General features: G+C 45.8%; 1 protein-coding gene across 2 annotated transcripts in view; it reads right to left on the minus strand.

Moving 5' to 3' along the window:
* GRIK4 (glutamate ionotropic receptor kainate type subunit 4) overlaps window positions 1-27,063 on the minus strand; it is a 2,031,531-nt gene that overhangs the window by 353,977 nt on the left and 1,650,491 nt on the right. For both annotated transcript variants that reach the window (XM_069614332.1, XM_069614333.1), the window contains exon 8: window positions 18,159-18,320. In XM_069614332.1, the coding sequence (XP_069470433.1) occupies window positions 18,159-18,320 (162 nt within the window). The remainder of the gene's footprint in view (window positions 1-18,158; window positions 18,321-27,063) is intronic.

The following is a 27,063-nucleotide window of genomic DNA, read 5'->3' on the forward strand; positions in this document are numbered from 1 at the left end:
TACCTATTGTTTTTATTTATTTTATGTACTCTTTACTGTTGATTCTTATGTATTGCACTGCCCCTTCCCACTTGGCCCTCACACTTTCCCTTTCCCCCGTCCCCTGCACTTACGCAATCTCAATGTCACCTGGCCTAGTAAGATCGTTGGCTTTGTCTTCCCCGTGTTCCCCTCCCTTGCCTCGTCACGCCTTGAAACACTTGTGTATCATATCACATCATGTATCCATCCCTACAGAAACTCACAGCTACACAAACCTGAAGAAAAATTCAAGCACCCATCCAACAGATCATCATATCTACCCGACCCTAAAGAAATTCACAGGCACCCATCCAACAGATCAACACAGCTACCCAACCCTTCAGAAACTCACAGGCACCCATCCAACAGATCATCACAGCTACCCAACCCTACAGAAACTCACAGGCACCCATCCAACAGATCATCACAGCTACCCAACTCTAATGAAACTCTCATGCACCCATCCAACAGATCATCACAGCTACTCAACCCTAAAGAAACTGTCAGGCACCCCTCCAACAGTCAACCACAGCTACCCAACCCTACAGAAACTCTCATGCACCCATCCAACAGATCATCACAGCTACCCAACCCTTAAGAAACTCTCAAGCGCCCATTCAACAGATCATCACATCTACTCAACCCTAAAGAAATTGTCAGGCACCCCTCCAACAGACAACCACAGCTACCCAATTCTCAAGAAACTGGCAGGCACTCCTCCAACAGGTCATCACAGCTACCCAACCCTACAGAAAATCACAGGAACTCCTCCAACAGATGACCACAGCTACCCAACCCTGAAGAAACCCACAGGCACCCCTCCAAAAGATCATCACAGCTACCCAACCCTTAAGAAACTCTCAAGCGCCTGTCCAACAGATCATCACAGCTACTCAACCCTAAAGAAACTGTCAGGCACCCCTCCAACAAACAACCACAGCTACCCAATTCTGAAGAAACTCGCAGGCACTCCTCCAGCAGATCATCACAGCTACCCAACCGTACAGAAACTCAGAAGCACCCCTCCAACAGATCATCACAGCTACCCAACCCTATCAAAACTCACAAGCACCCCTCAAACACATCATCACAACTATCCCTACTAAACCCCACATAAGCTCACAGGCAATCCTCCAACAGATCATCACAACAACCCAACCCTGAAGAAACTCACAGGCACTCCTCCAACAGATCATCACCGCTACCGAACCCTACATAAACTCGCAGGCACCCCTCAAACACATCATCACAACTATCCCTACTAAAGCCTACATAAACTCACAGGCACTCCTCCAACAGATCATCACAACAACCCAACCCTGAAGAAACTCACAGGCACTCCTCTAACAGATCATCACCGCTATCCATCCCTACAGAAACTCCCAGGCACTCCTCCAACAGATCATCACAGCTTCCCAACCCTACAGAAACACACGGGCACTCCTTCAACAGATCACCACAGCTACCCAATCCTATAGAAACTCACAGGCACCCATCCAACAGATCATCACAACTACCCAACCCTACAGAAACTCACAGACACTCCTCCAACAGATCATCACAACAACCCAACCCTACAGAAACTCATAGGCACTCCTCCAACAGATCATCACAACAACCCAACCCTACAGAAACTCATAGGCACTCCTCCAACAGATCATCACAGCTACTCAACCCTACAGAAACCCACAGGCACTCCTCCAACAGATCATCACAGCTCCCCAACCCTACAGAAACTCACAGGCACTCCTACAACAGATCACCACAGCTACCCAATCCTAAAGAAACTCACAGGCACCCCTCCAACAGATTATCACAGCTACCCAATTCTGAAGAAACTTGCAGGCACTCCTCCAACAGATCATTACAGCTACCCAACTCTGAAGCAGCTCCTAGGTACCCATTTAACAGAGCATCACAGGTACCCAACCCTAAAGAAACTCACAGGCAACCCACCAAAAGATCATCACAACTACCCAACCCTGAAGAAATACACAGGCACCCCCCACCCCCAACAGAACATCACAGGTATCCAACGCTAAATAAACTGATAGGCACCCATGTAACAGATCATGACAGCTAACCGACCCTAAATAAACACACACTGCTCCAACAGATCACCACAGCTACACAACCCCCAAAAAGAAACTGACAGGCACCGCTTCAACAGATCATCACAGCTATCTAACCCTAAAGAAACTCACAGGCACTCCTCCAACAGAACATCATAGCTGCCCAACCCTAAAGAAACTCACAGGCGCCCTTCCGACAGATCATCACAGCTACCCACCCCTAAGGAAACTCACAGGCACCCCTCAGAAAGATGGTCACAGCTACCCACCCCTAAAGAAACTCACAGGCACCCCTCAAAAAGATCATCACAGCTAACCAGCCCTAAAGAAATTCACAGGCACCCCAACAGATCACCACAGCTACCCAACCTTGAAGAAACTCACAGGCACCCCTCCAACAGATCACCACAGCTACCCAACCCAAACAAACTCACAGGCACCCTTGCAACAGATCATAAAAGCCACCCAACCCCAAATAAACTCAAGCCCCACCAACAGATCATCACAGCTAACCAACACTAAATAAAATCACAGGCACCCATCTAATAGATAATCACAATCAACCAAACCCTAAAGAAACACACACCCCTCCAACAGATCATCACAGCTACTCAACCCTAAAGACACTCACTGGCCCCCATCTAACAGATCATTACAGCAACCCAACCATAAAGAAACACACAGGCACCCCTTCAACAGATCATCACAGTTAGCCAACCCTAAAGAAACTCACAGGGGCCTTCAGACAGATCATCACAGCTACCCAACCCCGAAAAAGAAACTCACAGGCACCCTTCCAACAGATCATCACAGCTACCCAATTCTGAAAAAAGAAACTCACACACACCCCTCCAACAGATCATCACAGCTATCCAACCCTAAAGAAACTCAGGCACCCCTTCAACAGATCATCACAGCTAAACAACCCTAGAGAAACACACAAGCGTCCTTCCAACAGATCATCACAGCTATCAAACCCTAAAGAAACACACAGGCACCCCATCCAAAAAACCATCACAGCTAGCCAACCCTAAAGAAACTCACAGGCACCCCTCCAACAGATCATCACAGCTAACCAACCCTAAAGAAACTCACATGCACCCCTTCAACAGATCATCACAGCCAACCAACCCTAAAGAAACTCGGACACCCCTCCAACAGACCATCACAGCTAGCCAACCCTAAAGAAATTCACAGGCACTCCTCCAACAGACCATCACAGCTAGCCAACCCTAATGAAACTCACAGGCATCCCTTCAACAGATCATCAAAGCTATCCAACCCTAAAGAAACTCATAGGCACTCCTCCAACAGATCATCACAGCTTTCCAACCCTACAGAAACTCACAGGCACCCCTCCAACAGATCATCACAGCTACCCAACCCTGAAGATATTCACAGGCACCCCTCCAACATATCATCACAGCTACTCAATCCCGAAAAAGAAACACACATGCTCCCCTCCAACAGATCATTACAGCTATCCAACCTTAAAGAAACTCAGCACCTCTTCAACAGATCGTCACAGCTATCCAACCCTAAAGAAACACACAGGCACCCCATCCAAAAAACCATCACAGCTAGCCAACGCTAGAGAAACTCAGAGACACCCCTCCAACAGATCATCACAGCTAACCAACCCTAAAGAAACTCACAGGCACCCCTTCAACAGATCATCACAGCTAACCAACCCTAAAGAAGCTCACAGACACGCCTCCAACAGATCATCACAGTTATCCACCCTAAAGAAACGTAGACACCCCTCCAACAGACCATCACAGCTAGCCAACCCTAAAGAAACTCACAGCTACTCCTCCAACATACCATTACATATAGCTAACCCCAAAGAAACTCACAGGCACCCCTCCAACAGAACATCACAGTTACCCAGCCCTAAAGAAACTCACAGGCATCCCTCAACAGATCATCACAGCTAACCAACCCTAAATAAACTCACAGGCATCACTCCAATAGATCATCACAGCTACCCAACCCCGAAAAAATAAACTCACAGGCACCTCTCCAACAGATCATCACAGCTATCCAACCATAAAGAAACTCAGAGGCACCCCTCCAACAGACCATCACAGCTACCTAACCCTAAATAAACTCACAGACACCCTTCCAACGGATCATCACAGCTACCCAACCCTAAAGAAACTCACGGGCACCCCTCCAACATATCATCACAGCTACCCAACCCCAAAAAAGAAACTCACAGACACCCCTCCAACAGATCATCACAACTATCCAACCCTAAAGAAACTCAGAGGCACCCCTGCAACAGACCATCACAGCTACCCAACCCTAATGAAACTCACAGGCACCCCTCCAACAGATCATCACAGCTACCCAATCCCAAAAAAGAAACTCGCATGCGCCCCTCCAACAGATCAGCATAGCTACCCAACCCTAAAGAAACTCACAGGCACCCCTCCAACATATCATCACAGCGGTATGTAACCATCACAGCTACCCATCTCACAGGAGCCCCTCCAACATGTTCTCACAAATACACATCCTCACAGAACCTCACAGATACACATCCCTGCATATTCACATTCGTACCCTTCCCCAAGGAACTTCACAGACACAGATTACTGCTGATCGTCACAGACACAGTGCTATCCCTACACAATCCCTCTGACACACATCACTGGGGATCTCCTTACATAGTCATCTTTACAGGACCTCGAGGACATAGATCACTAGAGATCCTCACAGATACCCATGCATACAGTCAAAGGCATACATCTCTGGAGAGCCAAATAGATACCCATCCTTACAGAACCTCACAGATTCCCATCACTCCAGTTCCTCACAGATACCCATCTCTACAGAACCTTGCAGGCACTCATTCCAAAGATCCTCATTGATCCTCATCTGTACAGCACCCCACATAAACCTATCCCTACAGAACCTTAGAGGTACCCATCAGACAGTCCCTCACATATTGCATTAACTGAGCCAAGTTACAAACAGTAGGCATACAGTTATCAACATTACAGTGTTGGCGAGGAGTCTATTCAAATAGCAGGGTTTTCAATGGTTTGTGGAAGTCCAAATGGGATGGTTCAGCTCTTAGGGTGAGGGGCATGGCATTCCACTGTTTGGCTGCAATGTAGGGGAAGCTTGAGCCCCCTGCTTTGGCTCGTTTGACTTTCGTTTGGATGATGCGGTGGGCATATGGTGTTCTAGTTGGTCTGGCTGAGTGGGCTCTTGCGATTTTCTGTGAAAGGTAGGGGGTGGGGGCATATTAGAGAGGCATTTGTGGGTAATGGATAGAGTTTTGAATACAATTTGTTTCCTAATTGGTAGCCAGTGCACCAATCTCCTGGCATCAGAAATGTCTTCTCTCATGGGGATGCCCAGAGCCGCTTGCAGAGCATTGTTTTGAATGACTTGCAGCTTCATGAGGTTTTTCTTGGTGGTGCCAGCGAACAGGGCGTTACAGTAGTCAAGCTCTGAAGCAATGCCTGCCCGTGCGATGGTGAGGCAGTTCTCTTTGGTGAGAAAAGTTTTGGAGGCATTAAGTAGTTTTGTCCCATAGGCAGCAGAGGAGGCAATAGCAGTTACTTGACGTGAAAGAGATCGAGGTAGACTGTAACGCTCACCTGATTCCCGTAGAGGCGCCGGTCTTGACTGGGCGTATACCGTATCTTCAAAGGTGATGTGTAACACACGGCTGGCTCTTTGGGCTGGACCTCTGTGCACTGTATGTCTGACTCGAAGGGTAAGATGTCTTAGGTAAGTGAACGCCGTGCTCTCCATCTGCCTCGGGGCAGGGTGCTGTAACCAGTTTCTTCACTGGATAAGGGGAGCAGGCCTCTTGACTTCAGAGGACTGCTGTCCGTCGTTTACTGCACGAACGGTAAGTTTCGAGTAATTCTAATGTCTTTAAAAGTCTTTAGTAATGATGTCTCTTGTTTTGCAGGGTTCCGGCGATGGCGGATGACGGGCTGAAGTGAGTTGAAGATGGAGCCCGTGTGATGAATAGAAGCGCCTGGAAGCACATAAGTAAGCGCTTGTTGCCTGCTTCACGATGCGCTCTAACTGTCTTTTTATTTTGCAGGTACAAGTTCGGAGCAGCTGCAGGGTGGCGGAGTACCCACTGGGTTAGATGTGGAAAAGAGTAATGGCACGTGAGTATTAAAGTTCCCCAATGTCTTTAAACGCACCTTGTTTTGTCTTTCAGATGCGGGATGCAGCGCCGAAGACCTCAGGAGCGTGCGAAGAGTTGGTAAGCTTTTGTCTTTCAGATGCCGGAATGCAGCGCGAGGCGTTGGTGACAGCCGATGGACCAGGTAAGTGAAGCGCTGTCACTGAAGACCGTAATGCTAACCTGTTCTTTCTTGTCTTTATAGGTGTTGCTGAAGACTGGATTCAGGATGGTAAGCCTTTTTCCTTAGGCCCAGGATCAGATGCAGAAGACACGATGAGCGTTCTGCTGCAGAGGATGCAGAATAACGCAAAGCAAGATTCATCCATCGGGTGTGGTTTAAATAGCCTCCTGTAGTGCTTCGAGGTCTCCTTCCACAGCCACGCCTAGGTAAGAAAAGAGTTCCTGCTTTCCAGAAGAGTTCCAGTGTTCTGAACCTAGGGAGTGGCTCCTGCCCCACCCAACAGGAAAAGTAGTTCCAAACAGAAGAGAATCAGAGGCTCAACTGGCAGGCAAGTAGGCAGCATGGTCTGCTGCAGGTAAGTCCACCCAAGCATTATGAGCCTGGCGCTTCCAGCGCTGGGACTGGGCATATTTATGAGCCTGGTGCCACTGGCGCCAGGACTGGGTCCAAAAGGTCCCAATTGGGACTGGTTGGCACTCGGAACCTGGGTTATGGATCTGCTTCCAAGGAAGTTGGGAAAACCCTGACCTTTTGGAAGCAGAGATCATGACATAGACCCCCTCGACAGATGAAGAGAAAGGGATTGCAATCTCATTGATGATGCAAGCTGAGTATTGTTCATTGAGATTTTTTAATACCAAACAGTGATCCTATCAGGAGGATTTCAGTCTTAGGCACAGGCCGTTAGCTGCCATCCAGGCTTGGATGGTGGAATAAGTTGCATTGAGCGTGCTAGAATCATCTTCATAGTTGCCAGTGAACAGGAGGAGAATTTGTGTATTTTAGGCATAGTTAGCGTACGCTCTGCCGATGGAGTCGAGGATATCAAAAAGGGGTTGTGTGAATATGTTATATAGTGTAAGGGCTATGCATGGTCCTTAAGTGACTCTACAGGGGATAGGGGCGGGAGCATCATTGGCAGTCTCTGCAAACACTCTCATGACTCTTCCTTTTAGGAAGAAGGCGATCCAGGCTGTGGCTTCGAGGGAGAAGTTGGCCGAAGTCATGAGGTGGTTTCAGAGGATTTTGTGGTCCACCAGGTCAAAGTCCGCTGAGAGGCCTAGGAGGAGGAGGAGGGCAGGCTTTCCGGTTTCCCCTATGTCATCCATCTGTTTTTTTAGATCAAACAGCGTGGATTCAGTGTCGTGGCCGGGCGGAATTCTGTTTTCCTCATACCTGGTATTTGATGGGTTTCTAGGAAGTGTTGGACCTGTAGGTAGGCCTCTTTATTGAGAATTCTGAGCAAGAATGGAACTATGGCAATGGGCCTGTAGTTATTGGTATTGGTAGTGTCTGGCATAGGTTTTTTTAGTAGTGGGCATACCCACGCCTGCTTAAGGCTAGTGCGGACTAGGCCTACGGAGAAGGATGCATTTATGAAAGCAGTGATAAAAGCTGTAAAGGCTACTGCGCAGTCCTGGATTAGGAAGGCATGGCAGATATCCCCTTTGCCACTAAACACAAAAAGAGGTTGAGGGAGTAAAAATGTCCACTGCTAACCAACTCTCATTTAGGTATTTCACCTTTAAATACAGACACAAAGGTTAGATGAGCTACCAATACTACTTTTGCCAGGTGATAGCCGGGGAGAAACCAACGGCATTCAACCAAGTTTGTGCTTCCAGTACATTAAATTATGAAGCACAATCAGGTATATCAACAAGTAAACAATTTTATTCGTATACAAAAAAATAGCTCCATAAAATGGTCACAATGTTAAAAAATCTTAGGATGGTTATACACAAGTGTTAATAACACAAGCTGAAGTCATCCGAGTAGGGGTAAAGACTCGAACCAATAAGGACAGTGCAAATTTGTAACAGACAGTAGATAGTTAGGTCAAGGGTTGTGATTCAAATGCCCTAAAATGTCAGTGGTGTCAAGAAAGTGTCATGTGCTGTGCAAATACGCATGTAAACTAAATCCAACACTCCATTCAAACTCTGCATCATGCATTCATCCACATACTAGCAAATACTTCCGATGTGTTTCTTTCCAAAACATAAAGTGCGAAATTTGTCAGGGACTGCCAGGGGAAAACAAAATAAAGTGCACTGTAATAGCAATGTGCAAAACCTGCTAAACCAGGCAGGAAAATGTCCTGTCTACTCAGGAAACAATCTGAATATACAATAAATCCTCAAAAAAGTGCTACAGAGATCACTTCATGAACCTTTAATTCTTAGTGTAAGGTTGATGGTGTGTCCAGAACGTGGCCACTGGTAACACTGCGTATCACCATGAGCCTTTCTGGTAACCGTTGTTGGAGTTCCAGACGGTTTTCTGTAGGGATGCGGGTGGACAATCTGCCAGCCTATAGTCCTCGCGTAGAGCTGGCAAGCCGATGATATTCAGTAGGTGTGGGAAGCAAGTGCCCCGCGGGGAGTACTTCTTTTTACTTTATGCTTCCTCCATTATGGGCTTCTGCCAAGATGGCCATTTCTGGCTGCCACAAATATTGGGATGGTGTGTCAGCGTCACCATGTGCTGTCAAACGTTTTAGTCCGCTGTGCAGCGGCTATTAGCCAAAAGTGCTTCACAGCTCTACGTGAAGGCGTACTGGAGTGAATCGAAGAGAGTGTGTTGCTCTGTGCAGTCAGGATCCCAACACGTCTGGGTATGGAAGCGCGGATTCAGTGCCGTGGACGGGCGGAATTCTGAATGCCTCATAGCTAGTATATAATGGGTTTCTAGGAAGTGTTGGACCTGTAGGTAGGCCTCTTTATTGAGAATTCTGAGCAAGAATGGAACTGTGGCAATGGGGCTGTAGGTATTGGTAGGGTCTGGCATAGGTTTTTTTAGGAGTGAGCGTACCCACGCTTCCTTAAGGCTATTGAGGACTAGGCCTACGGAGAAGGATGCATTCATGAAAGCAGTGATAAAAGCTGTCAAGGCTACTGCACAGTCCTGGATTAGGAAGGCAGGGCAGATATCCCCTTTGCACCTGGAGGGTTTGAGACTATTAAGGATGGCTTGGACTTCAGTTTCAGTGACTCCTTTAAATTGAAACGGTGGAGTCCAGCCCAGTCGATGGTCTGGCCGAGTGTCTAGGGCACGGTCACAGGGTGAAGGGGTCAGGGTGGCTTGATGGTTCTGGGATCTTTTGCTTAGCATATCAAATGTGTTCAACATGACTCCCTGAATATTGGTTCTGCCAGGCTTCATCGTTGGTGACTAGCTGGGGGGGAGAAGCTGGGGTCTCCAGTTCCCTAGAAATAGTGAATAATTATCTAGTGCCGTATTTCGCATTAGCGATTCTAGAGTTGATGGAAGAGGATTTCGCTGATATGATAGCTAATTTGTAGGTTTTGGATATTTTGGAAAACTCTGCTCTTGTGGAGTCAGTAGGATTTTTTTGCCAGGTTGATTCAGCAAGGCGCTATTCTTTGCAAAGTTCTAGCAAGTCTGGAGTGAACCATGAGTTCAAGTGTGTGGCAGGTCTAGCTATGCGTGGCGTTTGCGGGGCGATCATGTCCATGATAGTGGATAGTGTAGACGTGTAGAGGTTGGCTATGATGTTGGGCTCGTTAGAGTGTGGAGGTTTGATGGTTTGTCTATCCAGCAAGAGTAGGGTGTTTTCTCTAGTGATCTTGCGTGAACTACGAGGCTATTCCCCTCCCTCCAGCACCCCAGAGGAACCCGCCCCGCCAGAACCTCGCAGATACTAGTTTCTGCCGCTCTGCGTCATTATCCACCGCTGCAGCTGTAGAGATAAGTCTCTCTTCTGCCGCACAGTCCCTTAAATACCTACACACACAGAACATCTCAAAGAGACGAGGAGCAAAAACACTCAGAAGAAGTCGGTGGTGACCTGACTCCCATTACAGCGAGCGCTGTGTCCCAGGGGTTGCAAAGGCGGGAGTCTGTTCATTTACAAGTTTTTCCCCTCGGGGCAAATCCCGTGGTGAACGTGACAACGTGATAATGAAAACTGTCAGCACCCCAAATAAGACTCCAGACATCAATGTCCCCAGGGGGAAACTCCAGCAGTAAAATACAAAACGAGGCAAGCATAATGCACTTCTGCTAGGGTCCTAACACAGAAAACTTACATGAGCTGACGCCATAAGGGAAAGGGTATTCTTAGGCACCATGGGTGAAAGGATACTACGGACACCATAGGGGAAAGGGTACTCTTAGGCACCATGGGTGAAAGGATACTACGGACACCATAGGGGAAAGGGTACTCTCAGACACCATAGGAGAAAGGGTACTCTCAGACACCATAAGGGAAAGGGTACTCTCAGACATTATAAGGGAAAAGGAACTTTCAGACACCATAAGGGAAAGGGTACTCTCAGACATTATAAGGGAAAAGGAACTTTCAGACACCATTGGGGAAAGGGTACACGCAGACACCATAGGGGAAAGGGAACTCTCAGACCCTATAAGGGGAAGGGAACTCTCAGACACCATTGGGGAAAGGGTACACTCAGACACCATAGGGGAAAGGGTACTCTCAGACACCATAAGGGAAAGGGTACTCTCAGACACCATAGGGGAAAGGAAACTCTCGACACCATAAGAGAGAGGGTACTCTCAGACACCATAATGGAAAGAGTGCTCTCGGACACCATAGGGGAAAGGGTACTCTCAGACACCATAAGGGAATGGTACTCTCATACACCATAGGGGAAAGTGTACTCTCAGACACCATAGGGGAAACAGTACTCTCCGACACCATAGGGGAAAGTGTACTCTCAGACACCATAGGGGAAACAGTACTCTCAGACACCATAGGGGAAAGCGTAGTCTCAGACATCATAGGGGAAAGGGTGCTCTCAGACACCATAGGGGAAAGGGTACTCTCAGACATCATAGGGGAAGAGGTACTCTCAGACATCATGGGGAAATGGGTACTCTCGGACATAATAGGGTAAAGGGTATTCACAGTCATTGTAGGGGAAACGGTGCTCTCAGAAACTAAGGGGCAAAGGGTACCCTGAGAAAGCATGGGAACGGGGTACTCTCAGACACCACAGGAGGGCGGGTACTTTCAGATATCATAGGGTAGATGATAGTCTACACCATAGAGAAATTGTATATGCTCTCAGACACCAAAGGAGGACAGTCAGTCTCAGACATTTTAGCGGGAAAAATACTCTTATAATCCACAGTGAAAGGATAATCTCCGAAACCATAGGGGGAAAGAGTACTCCCCGACACCAAGGGAGAAAACGGAGAAAGTGTACTCACGCACCATAGAAGGCTGGCATTCTCAGACCCCATAGGAAAAAGGATACTCCTAGACACCATAGGGGAAAGAGTACTCTGCTTCATCACAGGGGAAGGATACCGTCAGCCAGGAAAGGGGAGATGCTAGCCTCAAACACTGTAAAGGAAAGTGTACTTTTAGATGCCAGAGGGGAAACAGTGCTCGCAAATTCCGTGGGGGAGAGGACCTTCTAAAGCATCTTTGAGTAGAGGGTACTCACAGACTCTACAGGGTAGAAGGTACCATCTCCAGCAGGGAGAGGGCTCTCTTGGATTCCCCAGAGGCACAAACACTCAAACTCCCCAGGGGAGATGATACTTCCAGAGTCCATGGGTTTAAGTTACTGCAGGATTCCACCCGGGAGAGGGTGCTCACATGGCCTACGAGGAGAAGACCTTCTCAGGCTGCCTGTATACACACCCATCCGCCTCGGTGAGCAGGAACTCTGTACTCCATGTGTGAGCATGCAATCGCCTGCTCCAAGGGGAATACAGCACATTCAGCTGCTACAGGGGGAGCAGGCACTGTATATATATATATGTATATATATACTCTATAGGAGAGAAGAGCATCTCACACTAGAGGAGAGTACATGCAAGGCACTTCCGATAGGAAGAGCACCTCTCACACTTCAGGGAGGAGAAGGTGCACTCACAATCGAGAGGGGGGAACATTTATCAACACTCAAGTATGTAAAAGGCACATGCATACACCAAGGGCGGGCACTCCAGAGGGGTGAAGATATTCCCACATTACAGGAGGGGAGTATCATCGCTATAACTGTACACTCAGACTCCACAGGGTAAGCCCACTCCCATTCCCCACACGGGAAAAGGTACTCTCCCATTCCACCGTGAATCTTGCGCTTTCACCCTCCAGAAGTGGGAAGTCTCTCTTTCCCTCCATAGGCAAGAGGAACCTGGGTAACCATGGGAAGGAGCGGGCCCAGTCTGACTCCAGGAGGGAGAAGAACCTTTCTGCCTCCAGAGGGAAGAGGGGGGAGGATCATCGAAGAGATGAGGGAAAACACTCTCTCACGCCCTTCCCAAATGGGCGGTATCTACCTTGGATGATGTTCTTACCCCGAGAAAGCTCACTTCATTGGGCAAAGTCCTTCTTCTGCTATGGACTGTTCTCTATAGGACTCAGGCCACGCTATGGACTGTTCTCTATAGGACTCAGGCCACACTCCGGGCAGAAGTCTCTCATGCTGTGCACTTGGGTTCTACCTCTGTGTGCCTCGGCTCTTACTTTGAGGGACTGCCTCTGACTCCATGGCAAGGGTCTTCAACCATTGACTCTCCAAATGTTATGGACTACAGTTCCCATCAGGCCTAGTAAAAAGAATGAATGGCGAGAAATCACAGGAGTCATACTCCAAAGCACAAGGAGAACGCCAGGTTGCAGACCCCTACACTATGGAATGCAGTTCTCACGCGCAGAACGTGCTCCATACTTCAAGAGGGGTCTTGCAGTACTGGAAAAGTATGGTGTAGAACACACTTCTTCAGAAGGCTTCTTAGCGCTAAGTCCCTACAGAGCAAAGTTGGTGGGGCTAACAGAGCGGCCGGATATTGATGGATATATGGAATTGTGGATTGTCGGTGGTAACACTTTCCAGCATGGGCGGGGGGGAGGCATTCTAGGAGGAGGGGCAAGTATGGTAAGAGGATGCTTGTCGTGTGCTTCTATTTAAAGGTGTGTGGGGGGAATAGACACTGTCTTGAGAGAAAAGGACCGAAGGGAACGAGAAGGGTTTCACTTCTCAAAAACAGGGAGCCAGTGTCATAGAAGCCACGACCAGTGCCTTAAAAGAGTATGGCCACCTTTGGCGGGGGGAGTGGAGATGCATAGCAATGGCATCAAGACCCTTTGAGCTAAAGAGTAAACGCACTACAGTACTTTCAATGAGCAGTAGATATGTCCTGAGGTACCGGGGCAGGTGAAGATACAAGGAGCCGCCATGATCAAGCCGGGAGGAAATAGTTGCAGACTGCGAGTATATGCAGGTGAGGAGGGTGGTTGTGTTTGCAGAGATTTCACGGTGATAGAGGCCGGTGCTGGCTATGGCGCTAACCCTCTGAGCGAGAGTACATTGGAAATCCAGTATGAAGCTGGTGTTATGGCTGATGCCATTGGATGGAGGGATTGTCCCAACAAGGATGCCAGCAAGAGGTGTTCCACAAATCAAAACTCCCTCCAACTTCTTGCATCTATCTCTCTTTGGTCTGTGGTCGCGTTGAACCAGTGACCATCCAAGTTCCGGTGACCACCGTAGTGTCGCTGAATGTGGTAGAATCATTAGACAGAGCCTGATGGAAGTGGCTGGAGCATCTGGGTATTGTCAGCTCACGTGATACCTGTAAGCCAAAGGAATGGCTTGGGTCAGCCAGAGGAAGACCTTACATGGTAAATAGGAGAACTCGGAGCACTGATCCCTTGCGAGGACAGAGGCCACAAGTGAGAGGAAAAGGGGAACAGAACATCTGATTGGGTGCGTCAGAGATTGCTCATCACCACGTAAACGAGTAACAGTCTCGGGAGGATAGCTCAGGGGCAACATGCTCACCTTGGAAGCAGGATGACACAGAGCACCACAGGTTCGATCCCCGGGTCCGTGCTTAGAAACCTCTGGGTATTAAGCACATTATAAATAATGTATCATATCAGTGACAAAGGCTTTGGGTGGGTGTGAATGGGCTCAAGCAGTAATAACACCAACGGTGTGGTCAAGGCGGGGTTGGGGTCATTGAGGACTGTCATGAGAGCTGACTGGTGGACAAAGAAGGGCGGACATCACATTGGAAGGGATCCAATAAGTCACAGGATTCAAGGAAGTCCCACAGAACTGAGGAGATATGGAATTCTGTAAGCATGGCCAAAGTGCAGATTAGAACATGGAAAGAGCTTAGCATGGTTCACAGGGAATGGTGGTGGTCTGCAAGAATGCTGCAAGGATTCCAGACAGTGGATGGGCAATGCCATCGAGCAGGGTTCCAGCCAGAGACCAGCTTTAATTAAGACAGAGCTAGCAACAGAGAGGACTATGGCAGGACTTCCACGTGAGTGAGGGAGAACAAATTAGGGGTCAGAGGCAAGGGCAAGGCAACGAGAATGTGGCAGACTGAGTGATCACTTCACCTAAGAAGGATGAGTGGCAGCATCTTTAACAAAGTCTAGAAGCTAATAAGAGGCCCATTATTTAACCTCTGAAAGGGGTCAGGCCAACAGTGATGAGACCCTCAAATGTCTATTTTGGTTTTCAAATCAGAAGGAAATCCAAGAGTGGTGTCATCATATGTCATATTGAAGCCAGGGATGGATGGGACGAGTGAGATGAGCAAGTGGGGCGGGTAGAGTGTCTGCCATCGCTGAGTTCAGGTGTTAGAGTAGGACAAAGCAAAAGACTACGGAAGGATCCATTCCTAGACTTGTGACCAAAGATCCCATGGGAGCAGGCAGGGCACATGCAGGCTGTGAGTCCCTGAATATCCAATCTGCATGATATCTGGGCTAGAGTGGCCGTCAACATGAACGAGACTGAAGTTGGGAGAAGGGCAGAGTATGAATTGATCAGAAGCCTTTAGTCATCCATGTCTGTCGGAAAAAGAGGTTAGGATTATTTTCAAAAATTAACTCAATAAGATGGATGGTAATCATGACCTGTTTGGTCGAATGTAAATTAGTCAAAATTGTATTTTTATCATTTGTTACTGCATTTGTTACCGCACATAGGTAGGCGGTGGTTTGCTATATATGGTCAGGTCAAATTTATTTCGGAATATAATAATTCCATATAGACACAAAACATGATACATATAAATAAATACATATATACATACCATGAGCAAACGAGCAAATATCCAAGCATTGCAATCCATCTATAAATAGCGTTTCCTGATGTTTAGGGCCTTCCTGAGTTAAGCTAGAAATGTCCAACCCACTAGAAATGCCCAACCCACTAAGTAGGTTTCGGGCCTCAGAAGATAGCATAACGCGGGGCGACATTGATGAAAAAGAAACCCATCTCTTACAAGCAAGCACAATGTTCTCCTTCTTACTCTTGCATGACCTGGGCAAAAAAACAAGCAAAGGGCAGCAAGTCCTCATTAACATCGGGGCAAAATGGGCATTATTTTTCTTCAGGTGTTTTCTTCCATGTTGCAGAGACTGTACCATTCAATCCCTCTCTGTTCTAGCTCATCGATACTAAAGTTTTCTTTAAAGGAGAGTGCAGTCATGCGATCTAAAATATATATCTAAAAATATAAGGAGAAACATAAAAGGAAGGTGACGGGTGGGTGAGAGGAGGTTTGGGGGATCTCCCCCCACATTTAGCGGTAAAAATTCCAGACAAATAAAATTCGACCAATTTGCATTAGACCAAAAAACAAAAGCGTTATTGCAACATAGATCCATTTAGCCAAAGGGCGGCAATTAATTAGGACGCATTTAAGTGAAGCCGAGATGGGCATGGGATGTGAGAAACGACAAAAAGTGGGCAGGGGTGATTAGACTGCCTAGAGCTTGCATGGCAGACCGAGTTGAGCTGGGTGATCAGAATCCCTCATCCATCCAGAAGGAAGCAAAGAGTGAGCATGGAGCGATGGCTCAGCAGTCCTAGGAGGGCCAGCATATCTGGCCCTCCTAGGACTGGCTTCCCATTGATGTGGCGTTGGCATGCACAAAGCCAACCTACTACCTGTTTCTGCTGCCCCATTAGTAAACTGGGCTGGTGATAAGATTGGTCCTCAAGGCCACTTTCAATGTTCACCAAACAGTAAACATAGGTCCAGAAATACGGCACTACAGAAATGGTGTTTCAACTGGTACAGACCCCTACTCAAATTAATACATCGTTCCAAGTCGACCAGGTAAGGCCCGGACCATGTGGTCACAGGACATTTTCTAAAACAAAGTACAAGTAAAGGAAATTAAGAAGGACTCTGTTCTTATTCTAGGAAATGTGTAATCCTCTGTGGCCTCCAAGGGTCTTACTCTATGGAATGCACAGTAATTCCAATAAAGATGCACCTTAATTCCCCTCTGTCAACACTTATGACCTATAGATAGATGGGACTTCGGGGAAAGTAGGTAAAATGGGGAGAAGGGAGAGAAGTGTGAAAGGGAAGAGAAAGGGAAAAGGTATAGCGGGCGGAACAGCAATACTTAAAAAATAAAACCACCAAAACTATTATTAAAAAACAAAAATTCATCAGAAAGTGGCAGCTTGGGCGAGTTCGTCAATAGGGAAGCTGATCTTCATGACACTGAACCATCAACGAGACATTCTCACGTTAGGGAGAATTCTGTTACAATCTAGCACACAGGAAGGCCCTTCTTCTCCAAGAAGGTTCTTACAATGCACCTTGAAACACTTGTGTATAGGCGCATTATAAATAACCTATGAATCAATCAATTCATCAATTCTGGACTGCTGTTTTTACTCTGCGGTAAAGTTCTTGTACTGTGGCACAGTTCCTACTGCAATAAGTCTCTTTCTGTATGGGGCTTGTATCCCACTCCAGGAAGGTTCTGGATTTATACAAGTTGGTTCCTAATTTACGGAGAAGAGTCTTACTGTAGGAAAAGGGCCCTTACTCTAAAATTCAGTTCTTAATCCAAGTGCAATGTTCTTACGATGGGAAACTGGGGGTCTTAATCCCAAGTGCAAGGCTTTTACTGTAGGACACGTGGGTCTTAATCCCAAATGCAGGGCGTTAGCTCTAAAACACGTGGGTCTTAATCCCAAATGCAAAGCTTTTACTGCAGGACACGTGGGTCTTAATCCAAGTAGAAGGCTCTTTCTAGAGGAGGCTCCTTTCTGAATCTGAAGAGCCAACTTTGCTCTGTGTGAATACGGTCTCAGTTTGCGCAGTATTTTACTTGATGGATCTTAGTTTCTGGTCTAAGGAGAACGGTCTTACCCTATGGGATACTGTTTTCACCTTGAACACATGTGTGCTTGGTGAGACTCTGGATTATCAGTGTATTTGGTATTGCACAATGGAACTTGGTTTGCATGCTGAGAAGTCCCTTTCTATAGCGAAACTCATGTCTTTCTAAGAGGCAGCATTGCTTAGTTCATGGGATCCCTTTCTTCCTCATCCTATATAAAACTTAGTGAAAACTTTTACTTAACAGTAGTTAGTTCTAACTCAGAGAAGGTTCTCTTTCTAAGAGACTGTGTTCACACTTTAAGAACTATCTTTCTTTACAGGACTCTGTTGTTCAGGTCGTATTGCATGTGAGCTTGGTCTTGTGGAAGTCTATTACTATAGATCTTGCCTCTTACACTAAGGTGAAATCTCCTACTTTATGGGACTAGCTCACTACTCAGAGCGTGATTTTTCACTGTGGGCCTTAGTTCGCATTCCCAAGAGGCCCATCAAGTATGGGATGACACTATTTGGATAAAGTACTTTAAGATGTGACGCTGGGGCTTCTTGCAATGAGTGTGTGGTTCTTGGAATTTTCATCATCAGGATTCTGAAGGCTCTTACTTACGGCTGGTCCGGTGAAGGGAGCATGATCACAGTTTTCCTGCCAGGATTGATTGAGCGTCTGGACAAATTCTTGGTAGAATCCATGGGATTGGTTGAAGATTGAAAAGGCCATGATGTTAACTCGGTCATCCAGTGTGCTGTCCAATGGCTGAAGAGAGAACTCCTGTTGCAAACATTTACCCCAAAACAGGAGAGATAACAGTAATATTAGCAGATACTCTTGGATTACTGAAAAGCAATTAAACGTTGCAGACAAATTCCCCACAAGAGACTGAGAATAATTATAGGACCTCAAAAAACAAAAGGGCTTGGAATGGCTGGTTGGCTACAAAAGAGCAGTGAGTCACCTAGGCCAGAGATTAGATACACATTCATGGGATGCATTTAATGTCAAATTCAGGCTTCAGAGCAGCAACAATGGCACCAAAATCACTGGTCGACCCAGAGTAGCACCAAAAGCAATGGAAGTACCAAAGTAGAACCAATGGACAGAAGATTTCAATTGGGTTCTAGAGTAGCAGTAATGGACTAGAGATTACTATGGGTTGGAGAGCAACAACAAGGACCCCAAAACTACTGGGGGCAGCAGCAATGTACAAGGGCAAAAGCAGTTTCACCATCAAGGGAAAGACAACGATTAATACCATGGGAACCAGGGTGATTGGCGAGCACAACAGCAGCACAAATAGACATAAGATCACACAGGCTACAGAGAAAACCATTGGTCACAGAGCAGCACAAATGGACACAACATCACTGATGGTATCTATGACAGCAATAGTTAACATGGGTGGTGCCCACAGCAGCACCAATTAACCTACAACCAAAGAAGGCCTGTATCACAACAAATGGAACAAGATCACCACACACCTAGCGCAACATTAACATTGCCAAGATCACAGGTGGACCTACAAACACCCTTCAATTAACCCATCCATAAAGGTGATCCAGAACAGGGACAGGGGTCAACATAATAGGAAACCCAAAGAGAAATACAAACAGCACCAGAGTTATTGAAGAGAACAAGAACAGCACGAATAGGCTGGGACACAAGAAATGAATAAAACTGCAAAATAATAACTGGGGAGAATTAGAGCAGCACCAACTGACTCAAAATCATTTGAGGAACCCATAACAGCACCAAGGGACCCAAGATCAGCAACGTGCGATGCAAATGCAGCGCAGAAGAACGCACACCTACTCTAGGGACAACCAGAGCAGTTCTGATATATTTGCAGTCATTGGCCGGCCCCAGCGCAGCACCAAAGTGACTGAAATCACTTAAGGCCACATCAAAGTAGTATCAGGGGGAACAAAATCCAGAAGAGGTTCGATAAGAAACCATCAAATTCCTTTATTTTCTGCCCTCTTTTACCAATTATGCACAATTTCTTCCTACAATAAGCCCGCTCTTGCCATTTGTGGTGGGGTTCTACGCAAAGGCATTATTGCTCTCCCACCTCCACCACTCTCAAAGCTTTTGTCTAACAACAATATGCAGTATGGGGGGGGCTGTTTTGAGATTTGTTAATTGCAACTTCTTTCAGGATAAGGGAGATTTGCTCTTTTTCAGAATTTTATTTCTGAAAATATAGTGGTTGTGAGGAATTCAATCATCCACACGGTAGGTGTGTGCTCAACTGGGCTTTTATGACATTTTTAAATGAAGTTGAATAATGGTATACCAACCTCTGGAAAATGTGTGGGGCTAATCCGTGCACATTTTCCTATGCTCACCGCACAACGTACGCAGAGACTTGTGTACTCTGGGTGGACACAGCTTACAGGCGCAGTCACTCCATCTGTCAAATTTAGCTGGGATCTGACAGGTGGAATACACGATTCATCTACAAAAGGGGGAGGGCCAAACCTTCCCCCTGCCATGGCAAGCCTAATTAACTAACAAAGGTTCTGTGGCGCCTAGAAACACTTGTGTTCAGGTGCGTTATAAATGCCATATCACATCATATCATATCCATGGATCTGCCCTGTCCTTTTGTTGAGCCATTTTGCTGGTGGCAGCAGCTGCATACTAATTAGAGTTTAATACAAACAGGCCCACACGAGGCCTGGCTACAGAGGTTAACAAAAGAGACAGGAAACCCCAAATCCCTTTCATATGTACTGTGTCAACCTGAAGCCAGCTCCCATCCTCAGTATCAATTGACAGTAAAATGTCATGTCTGGGACTGCGTGTATTACAGTACTCATCCCCTCAGGGGGACCCCATTTAGAAAGTATGAGAATGTGGTTTGGGGAGCCAGAGAGTCTGGTCCTGCTGCCACTTCAAGGGAGACCTGCCACGTTAATCAGGAACCGCAGAGAGCTCCATTAACGAGAGAGACCCTTTCATCCACAACAGACAGGAAGATGGGTGGGAATTTGTAGAACATGTTTTTACTCCTTTACCTTTTCTGTTGCCAAGCACTCTGGTTATGACCACCCACATACAGGAGATTGTTGGTGGAGACCCAGAATAGGTTCATTAAGGCAGGCTTCGCCTGCACCAATCCCTGGGGGCCATTTGGCTTTAAAAGACGGCCAAGTCCCTCTTTTGGCAGATCATCTGAAGGCTTCACTAGAATCAGAAAGAAGAACTCATCATTATACCCTGGCTGAAAGTACGGTCTGCCTTACATCTTCCACCATTGAAGGACGGCCAGGGACCTCCGAGAGGGAAGCAAGATCCCTCCCCTAAGCATATTGCAGAGAACAGAGGGAGATACAGAATCCAGAGGACCCTCCAGAATGCCAGAACCGATACCCATCGAGCACACAGCGTGCCCTGCTAGGCTCTGCAGCAAGCCTCCTAGGTGGGAAGTGCCAGACAGTCTCTGAACCAAACCAAGGTCAAGACAGCTGCCTGCAACACTCTCCTTAGCTTTGGGCCATCTGCCTTTTCATTTTCAGTCAAGACCCTCGAGCTGCAGCCGACTGCACCCCTGACTGTTGTTGCGCCGCAGTCGCTAAAGCCATCTGAGACACCTCAACCAGTGCTTCAGAACCGCCGCTGAGCACTGAGATGATTCTTGACCCTGAGCCGCCGTGTAGGTCAGCCTGAAGCCATCCCTCCAGCTTCACTCACCAAACTGCCTGCCGCTTGATACTCGCAGCTGTCTCCCATCTTGAACTCTGTCGCAAAAACTGCAAAGCACCCTGAAACTGACTTGGCTCTGTCGAGCACCAAGCATTCCTACAGCACAAGGTACATTGTGGTTCGGTCCCCCTAGTCCTGCTCCAAAGGCCCCTACTGACATTTTATGACCCATTGCTCCCTTTGTGTTAGAACCAAGTATCAGTGAACTATTGCAATTACTACATCAACTACCCTCCTGTTAGTATCCAGAGTGCATCCCTTTTCCTTCTTTGAATCTGTCTGTACTCTGCATTCCTTCATACGGTGGGTTGTATTTTGTAGTGTGCTAGAATTGTCTGGAGCGATAATTGTAAAGTAGATATGTGTACACAACCTTGTTTGGACAGTCTCTTTTATCATTGGGTAATAATTGAATTTTCGCCATGTTGCAATGAAGCAATGACCCACAAGCCTGCCGTTCTGTCCACGTTACCAAAACTGCACCAGGAGGTTTATAATTAGGTTTTGTTTCCAATCTGTTCTGGTCCCTTCTGGTGTACTAGAGAAGTGGGACTGATTGATGATTTAGAAACCAATATTTATTCATGACCACTGCTGCCCCAGAAGTTGATTTGTTACAGCAGTATCCCTGTTTGGTACATAGGTTGCCTGTATCAGTTGGGTGCAGCAATGGTTTCTTCGAAAGAGTCAGAAAACAGCATTTTCCAACATTCTGTCACCATGCCTGAGATTAGAGAAGACCGACAGTGCTGAATAGGTCTTTGATTAATCCATTGCTTTTCAAGAGAACTTCCTCCAGTTTGTATGGTGGCATAATATCGAAAGGAGATCCTGAACATTTGGGAGAGACAAAGATAGTATCTAACTCCTTTAGGATTACTGGATAAAAGTCAACCAGCATGTTCTACATTAGGGGTTGCCAACCTGGTGCCCTCCAAATGGTTTGGCACACAAATCCCATCAGCTCTCTCCACTGACTGCTGTCTGAGGCTAATGGAAGTTGTCGGTCAAAACATTGGGAGAGTGATACATTAACTAACCCTGCTCTTGATGCAAAATTTTGTGACAGGGCAACATTGACATTCAAAGTATCTGACAAAGCAACACTGGGAGCATGATTCAGTGTCAGAGTAATATTATCGGTTTAAGTATCAGACAATGCAACTCTGATAGTTTCTATCTTATTGCTCACATATTTGTATACTTCCTCCACCATGCCTTGAGAATGGACTAAAGTGTTTGATAGAGAGAGTAAATCACCCACATTTCTTTTAGGAATGTCAGGTACTGTCAGGTTGGAGTGACATATTCTTTACATACAGTATCATATACTCATTTACATTGGGTCAGGGGAGACACATATTTAGTATAGAAAGGTTTTAGGAAGTTATTATGGGTTATATTTTAAAACAGCCAATTTTGCCCTTAACCTTCATTGCAGTCTATGGAGATTGCCCCAAGCCAAGATGGAGGTTCCCAGTCTAAATTCTGATTGGCTGGAGATTGTTTATAGGGAGGACAATGAACATTCTAAACTGACTTTCATCGTCCTTGCCCAGCTGAGAGGTCGTGTGCCTTGTAGCTCCTGCTTACTTTGTCAAGGGTGACAAGTTTCTAGCAGTTGAGCGGAAGATCTGAAAGTACAACAGGAGTCGTGTTTGGATTTTGGTGGAGACACAGGACAGGAGTCAGAAATCTACCAATTTTCGGTGAAAAGAAGTTTTCAAGTCTCATTCACAAGATAAGTGACTTTCCAGTTTTGTTGAACTTTTTTAAAAGGTTATATTTATCTAAGGGATTGAAATCGCAAATCTGTAACTAAAAAGATTGAAGCGCGTACGTTTGTTTTTATCGCTACGTGTCAATTCAAACTAGCGCGTGAGTTTTTTCCCGTTACTTTTAGCCTGCGCGTGTGTCTCTGCGCGTGAGAGTGAAGCGTGAGCGTGAACTTTGGACTCGCATTAACTGTTCGTGCAAATTGGATTGTCAGCGCGTGTGCGTCTTTCCCGCGACTTGGAGAAAAGCGCGTGTAATTTTTTATCGCGTCTTGGACTTTAGCGCGAGTGCTTTTTACCCGCGAATTGGATTGTCAGCGCGTGTGCGAATTTCCCGCGACTTGGAGAAAAGCGCGTGTGATTTTTTCCCGCTGTTTTGGATTTTAGCGTGTGTGCTGGCTTTCCATGTGAAGATTCCATCGCAAGTTAAATTCGTTCCTGAGAAAAAGACACTCTACAAAGAAAATATTAAAAACAAATACAAGAACTTAAAAGAACTTCTTTAAACTTACTTGAAGACCTTGTTCAAGAATCTTAGGGTTGAGCAGACTAACTACAAAGTTAAATTACATTCTTGGACCTACTGTGAAGGCTGAATGATCTATAAGATTCTGGTCCCCAAGTAAGGAAGTCTTGTCTGCTTATCACTTCTCTGGGCATTCTGAAGAGAAGTACCAGGTATGGTTTTTAAACTATTTTGGTAAAGGATTTAGAGTTTAAGGTTAGTATAGTAACCCATGAGTAATGAGGTATATTGCATGTTTATGTTTTAACTACAGGTGAAGAACCAGCGAGTTGATAGCTTCCAGCCTGGTGTTTGTTTCTTTGTCCCTTCCCCCTTTCCCCTGAAAGTGAGGTAAACTGAGCAGTTATATATATATGTCAGCTCAGAGTGCCACATTTTGGGTGGATTGTCGGGGGTTCAGCAGCTTCTGCAGACACCAGGTTCTCAGCATGACAGTATGAAAGGCCAATAAAAACAAAGTGTCTGCCCAAGCTGTTTTGAACCCCGACGAGACAACCATGGAGGCATTGGGAGTAATGGTTAGGGAAATGAGAGAAGAGTTACGGGTGGCTCATCAGGAGTATTCAAGTCGTTGTCAAAGAATGGATGAGTTAAATTTAAAGGTAACCCAAATACAAGAAAGAGGAGTTGAAGTTTCGGAAGGTGCAGGAAACCCACCTGAGTTGGTGAGAGTAGGAGAAGAACAAGAACCTAGGCTTCCCAGAGGGGCAGAGGGAAGTTTAGGCACTTTAGTTATGCCTGTTCCTTTGGCAGCTCCAGAACGTTTCTTAGGAGATTCTAGAAAGTTTCAAATTTATCAGACTCAGTGTGAATTGCATTTTTTCAGTCGCCCAGAGTTGTTTTCCACAGATGCTTCAAAGGTAACATTCATCTTATCATATTTATCTGGAGAAGCTTCTGCGTGGGGAAGTCTTTTGGTGAGTCAAAAAAGTTGACTTTGAATAATTATTCCCTTTTCCAGACCGAATTTAAGAAAATGTTTGATAAGAGACAGTTATCTTTAGAGGTTGATAGAGAATTACTGGAACTGCGCCAGGGAGGAAAGGAGTTGATTTCTTATATCACTCAATTTAGAACTTTAATTTTAGAAAGTAAATGGCCAGAGGAGATGTGGGCTTCCTTATTTTATAGGGGCTTAAAAGATGAGTTAAAAGATGCTCTGGCTGGAGTTTTGGAGCGACCAAATACTTTTGATGCCTTAATTGATTTGGTGGTTCAGTTGGATTTTCGTTTAGCTGAAAGACATTTAGAGCGTAGACGTACTCAGGGAGAAGTTAGGTTTCAGGGAAGAATGGAGAGGCCTAAAGTTGAGGTGGTGAACAGAGAAGTGAAGTCAAAGATAATTGACCAGCAGAGAGGTCCGTTGTCCAAGGAAGAGAAGGCAAGAAGAAGGGAGAATAGTTTGTGCTTATACTGTGGTAGGAGTGGTCATTTTCTTGAAACCTGTCCTTTTACCCCCAAGAAGATCTCCAAATCTTCAGGCAGAGTACAACAAGTGGCAAACACAATACAGACAGCGGTTCCTCACATAACTGTGAACGTATCCTTGATGTTTGAAAAGGTATTTTTAGGTTCTGGGCCAATTATTATTGATTCAGGAGCTACGGGTAATTTTATGGATAGAGGATTGGCTAAAACTCTAGGTGTTCCTATAGTTGCTAAGAAAGAAATGGAGCAGGTCAGAGCAGTTGATGGGACATCTCTTTCTTCAGGTCCAATCACTAATAATACAGAGTTACTTGAGATGGAGATGACTGGAGGTCATAAAGAAAATATCTCTTTTGAGTTAATTGATGCTCCAATCTTGACAATTATTTTGGGTATGCCCTGGCTTACACTTCATAATCCCAGAATTGATTGGAGTGCAAGAATTGTATCCTTAGAATCAACCTTTTGTCAGGAACATTGTCTTTCAGGAAAATCTTTTGAAGAGAAAGAAAAAGTTGTGAATTCCATTTCATTCTCGCTTGCAGAAAGAGGGGCAATAGGTTTTGACATTGGAGCAGTTGTGGGTGAACTTCCAACTTGTTATCAAGATTTGTGGGATGTTTTTGATGAAAAGGAAGCTGGAGAGTTGCCTCCTCATAGGCCTTTTGACTGCAAGATAGAGTTGGAGCCTGGAGCTATTTTACCAAGCAGTAGGGTTTATGCCTTGACTGAAAAAGAGAATGATTATTTGAAAGAATATTTAAAGGACAATTTGGCTAAGGGATTTATTCGGCATTCTCAATCGCCGGCAGCCTCACCATTGTTCTTTGTGCCTAAAGCTGATGGTTCTCTCAGAACTTGTATAGATTACAGGGCAGTAAATCGAATGACTGTGAAAAATCGGTATCCTCTCCCTCTCATTTCAGAAATGTTAAATCAAATCCAAGGTGCAACCATATTTTCTAAGTTGGATTTACGTGGAGCTTATCATCTTGTAAGGGTCCAAGAGGGGGATGAGTGGAAGACGGCATTTAAAACCAGATTTGGCCTGTACGAGTACCAAGTGATGCCTTTCGGTCTTTGCAATGCCCCAGCGGCTTTTCAATTTTTTATTGATGAGGTTCTTCGGGAATTTCTTGATGTTTTTGTTATCGTCTATATTGACGACATTTTGATTTTTTCCCAGAATTTGGAGAAACACAAAATTCACGTTCGACAGGTCTTGAGGAAATTGAGAGAGAATAATCTTTTCGCTAAATTGGAGAAGAGTCAGTTCCATACGGATTCGGTAGAATTTTTAGGATTTGTGATCACTCCTTATGGCCTGGAAATGAATCCAAAAAAGGTGGAAGCCGTTCGTGATTGGCCTACTCCAACTAAGGTGAAGGAGATCCAGAGCTTTTTGGGATTTGCCAATTTTTACCGAAGATTCATTGAAGGCTTCTCCAGTTTAGTAGCTCCAATTACTCGACTTTTAAGAAAAGGAGTTCCGTTTGTTTGGGAAGCTAAGGCTGATGAGGCTTTTCAAATTTTGAAGGAGAAATTCATTACCTCTCCTATTTTGATTCACCCTGATACTTCCAAACCATTTTTTGTAGAGGCTGATGCTTCCAATGTGGCAATGGGAGCAGTGTTGTCTCAGAGGCATAATGTTACAGGACAATTGCATCCAGTGGCCTACTTTTCTAAGAGATTTTCACCTGCAGAGGAAAATTACACCATTTCAGACCGAGAGCTTCTTGCTATCAAAGCAGCATTTGAAGAATGGCGACATTTTTTAAAAGGAGCACGTCACACTGTGACTGTATTACCTGACCATCGAAATTTACTCTTTTTGAAGACAGCAAAAACTCTGACACCTCGACAACTTAATTGGTCATTATTTTTTGTGGATTATGACTTTATAGTTACTTTTAAACCAGGTAATCAAAATAAAAAGGCAGATGCTCTGTCACGGCAGTTTCAAGAAAGTGAGGTTAAGTCGGTCTGTGAGCCTCTTCCATTGATCGCTCCAGAACGTTTTGTTCTTGCTGGGGTTGAAAAGGAGAACGAAATCTTCAAGAAAGTACGGGAATCCATT

Source organism: Ambystoma mexicanum, chromosome 9 (assembly GCF_040938575.1).
Source record: "Ambystoma mexicanum isolate Mex_15411 chromosome 9, UKY_AmexF1_1, whole genome shotgun sequence".
Lineage (NCBI taxonomy): Eukaryota > Metazoa > Chordata > Amphibia > Caudata > Ambystomatidae > Ambystoma > Ambystoma mexicanum.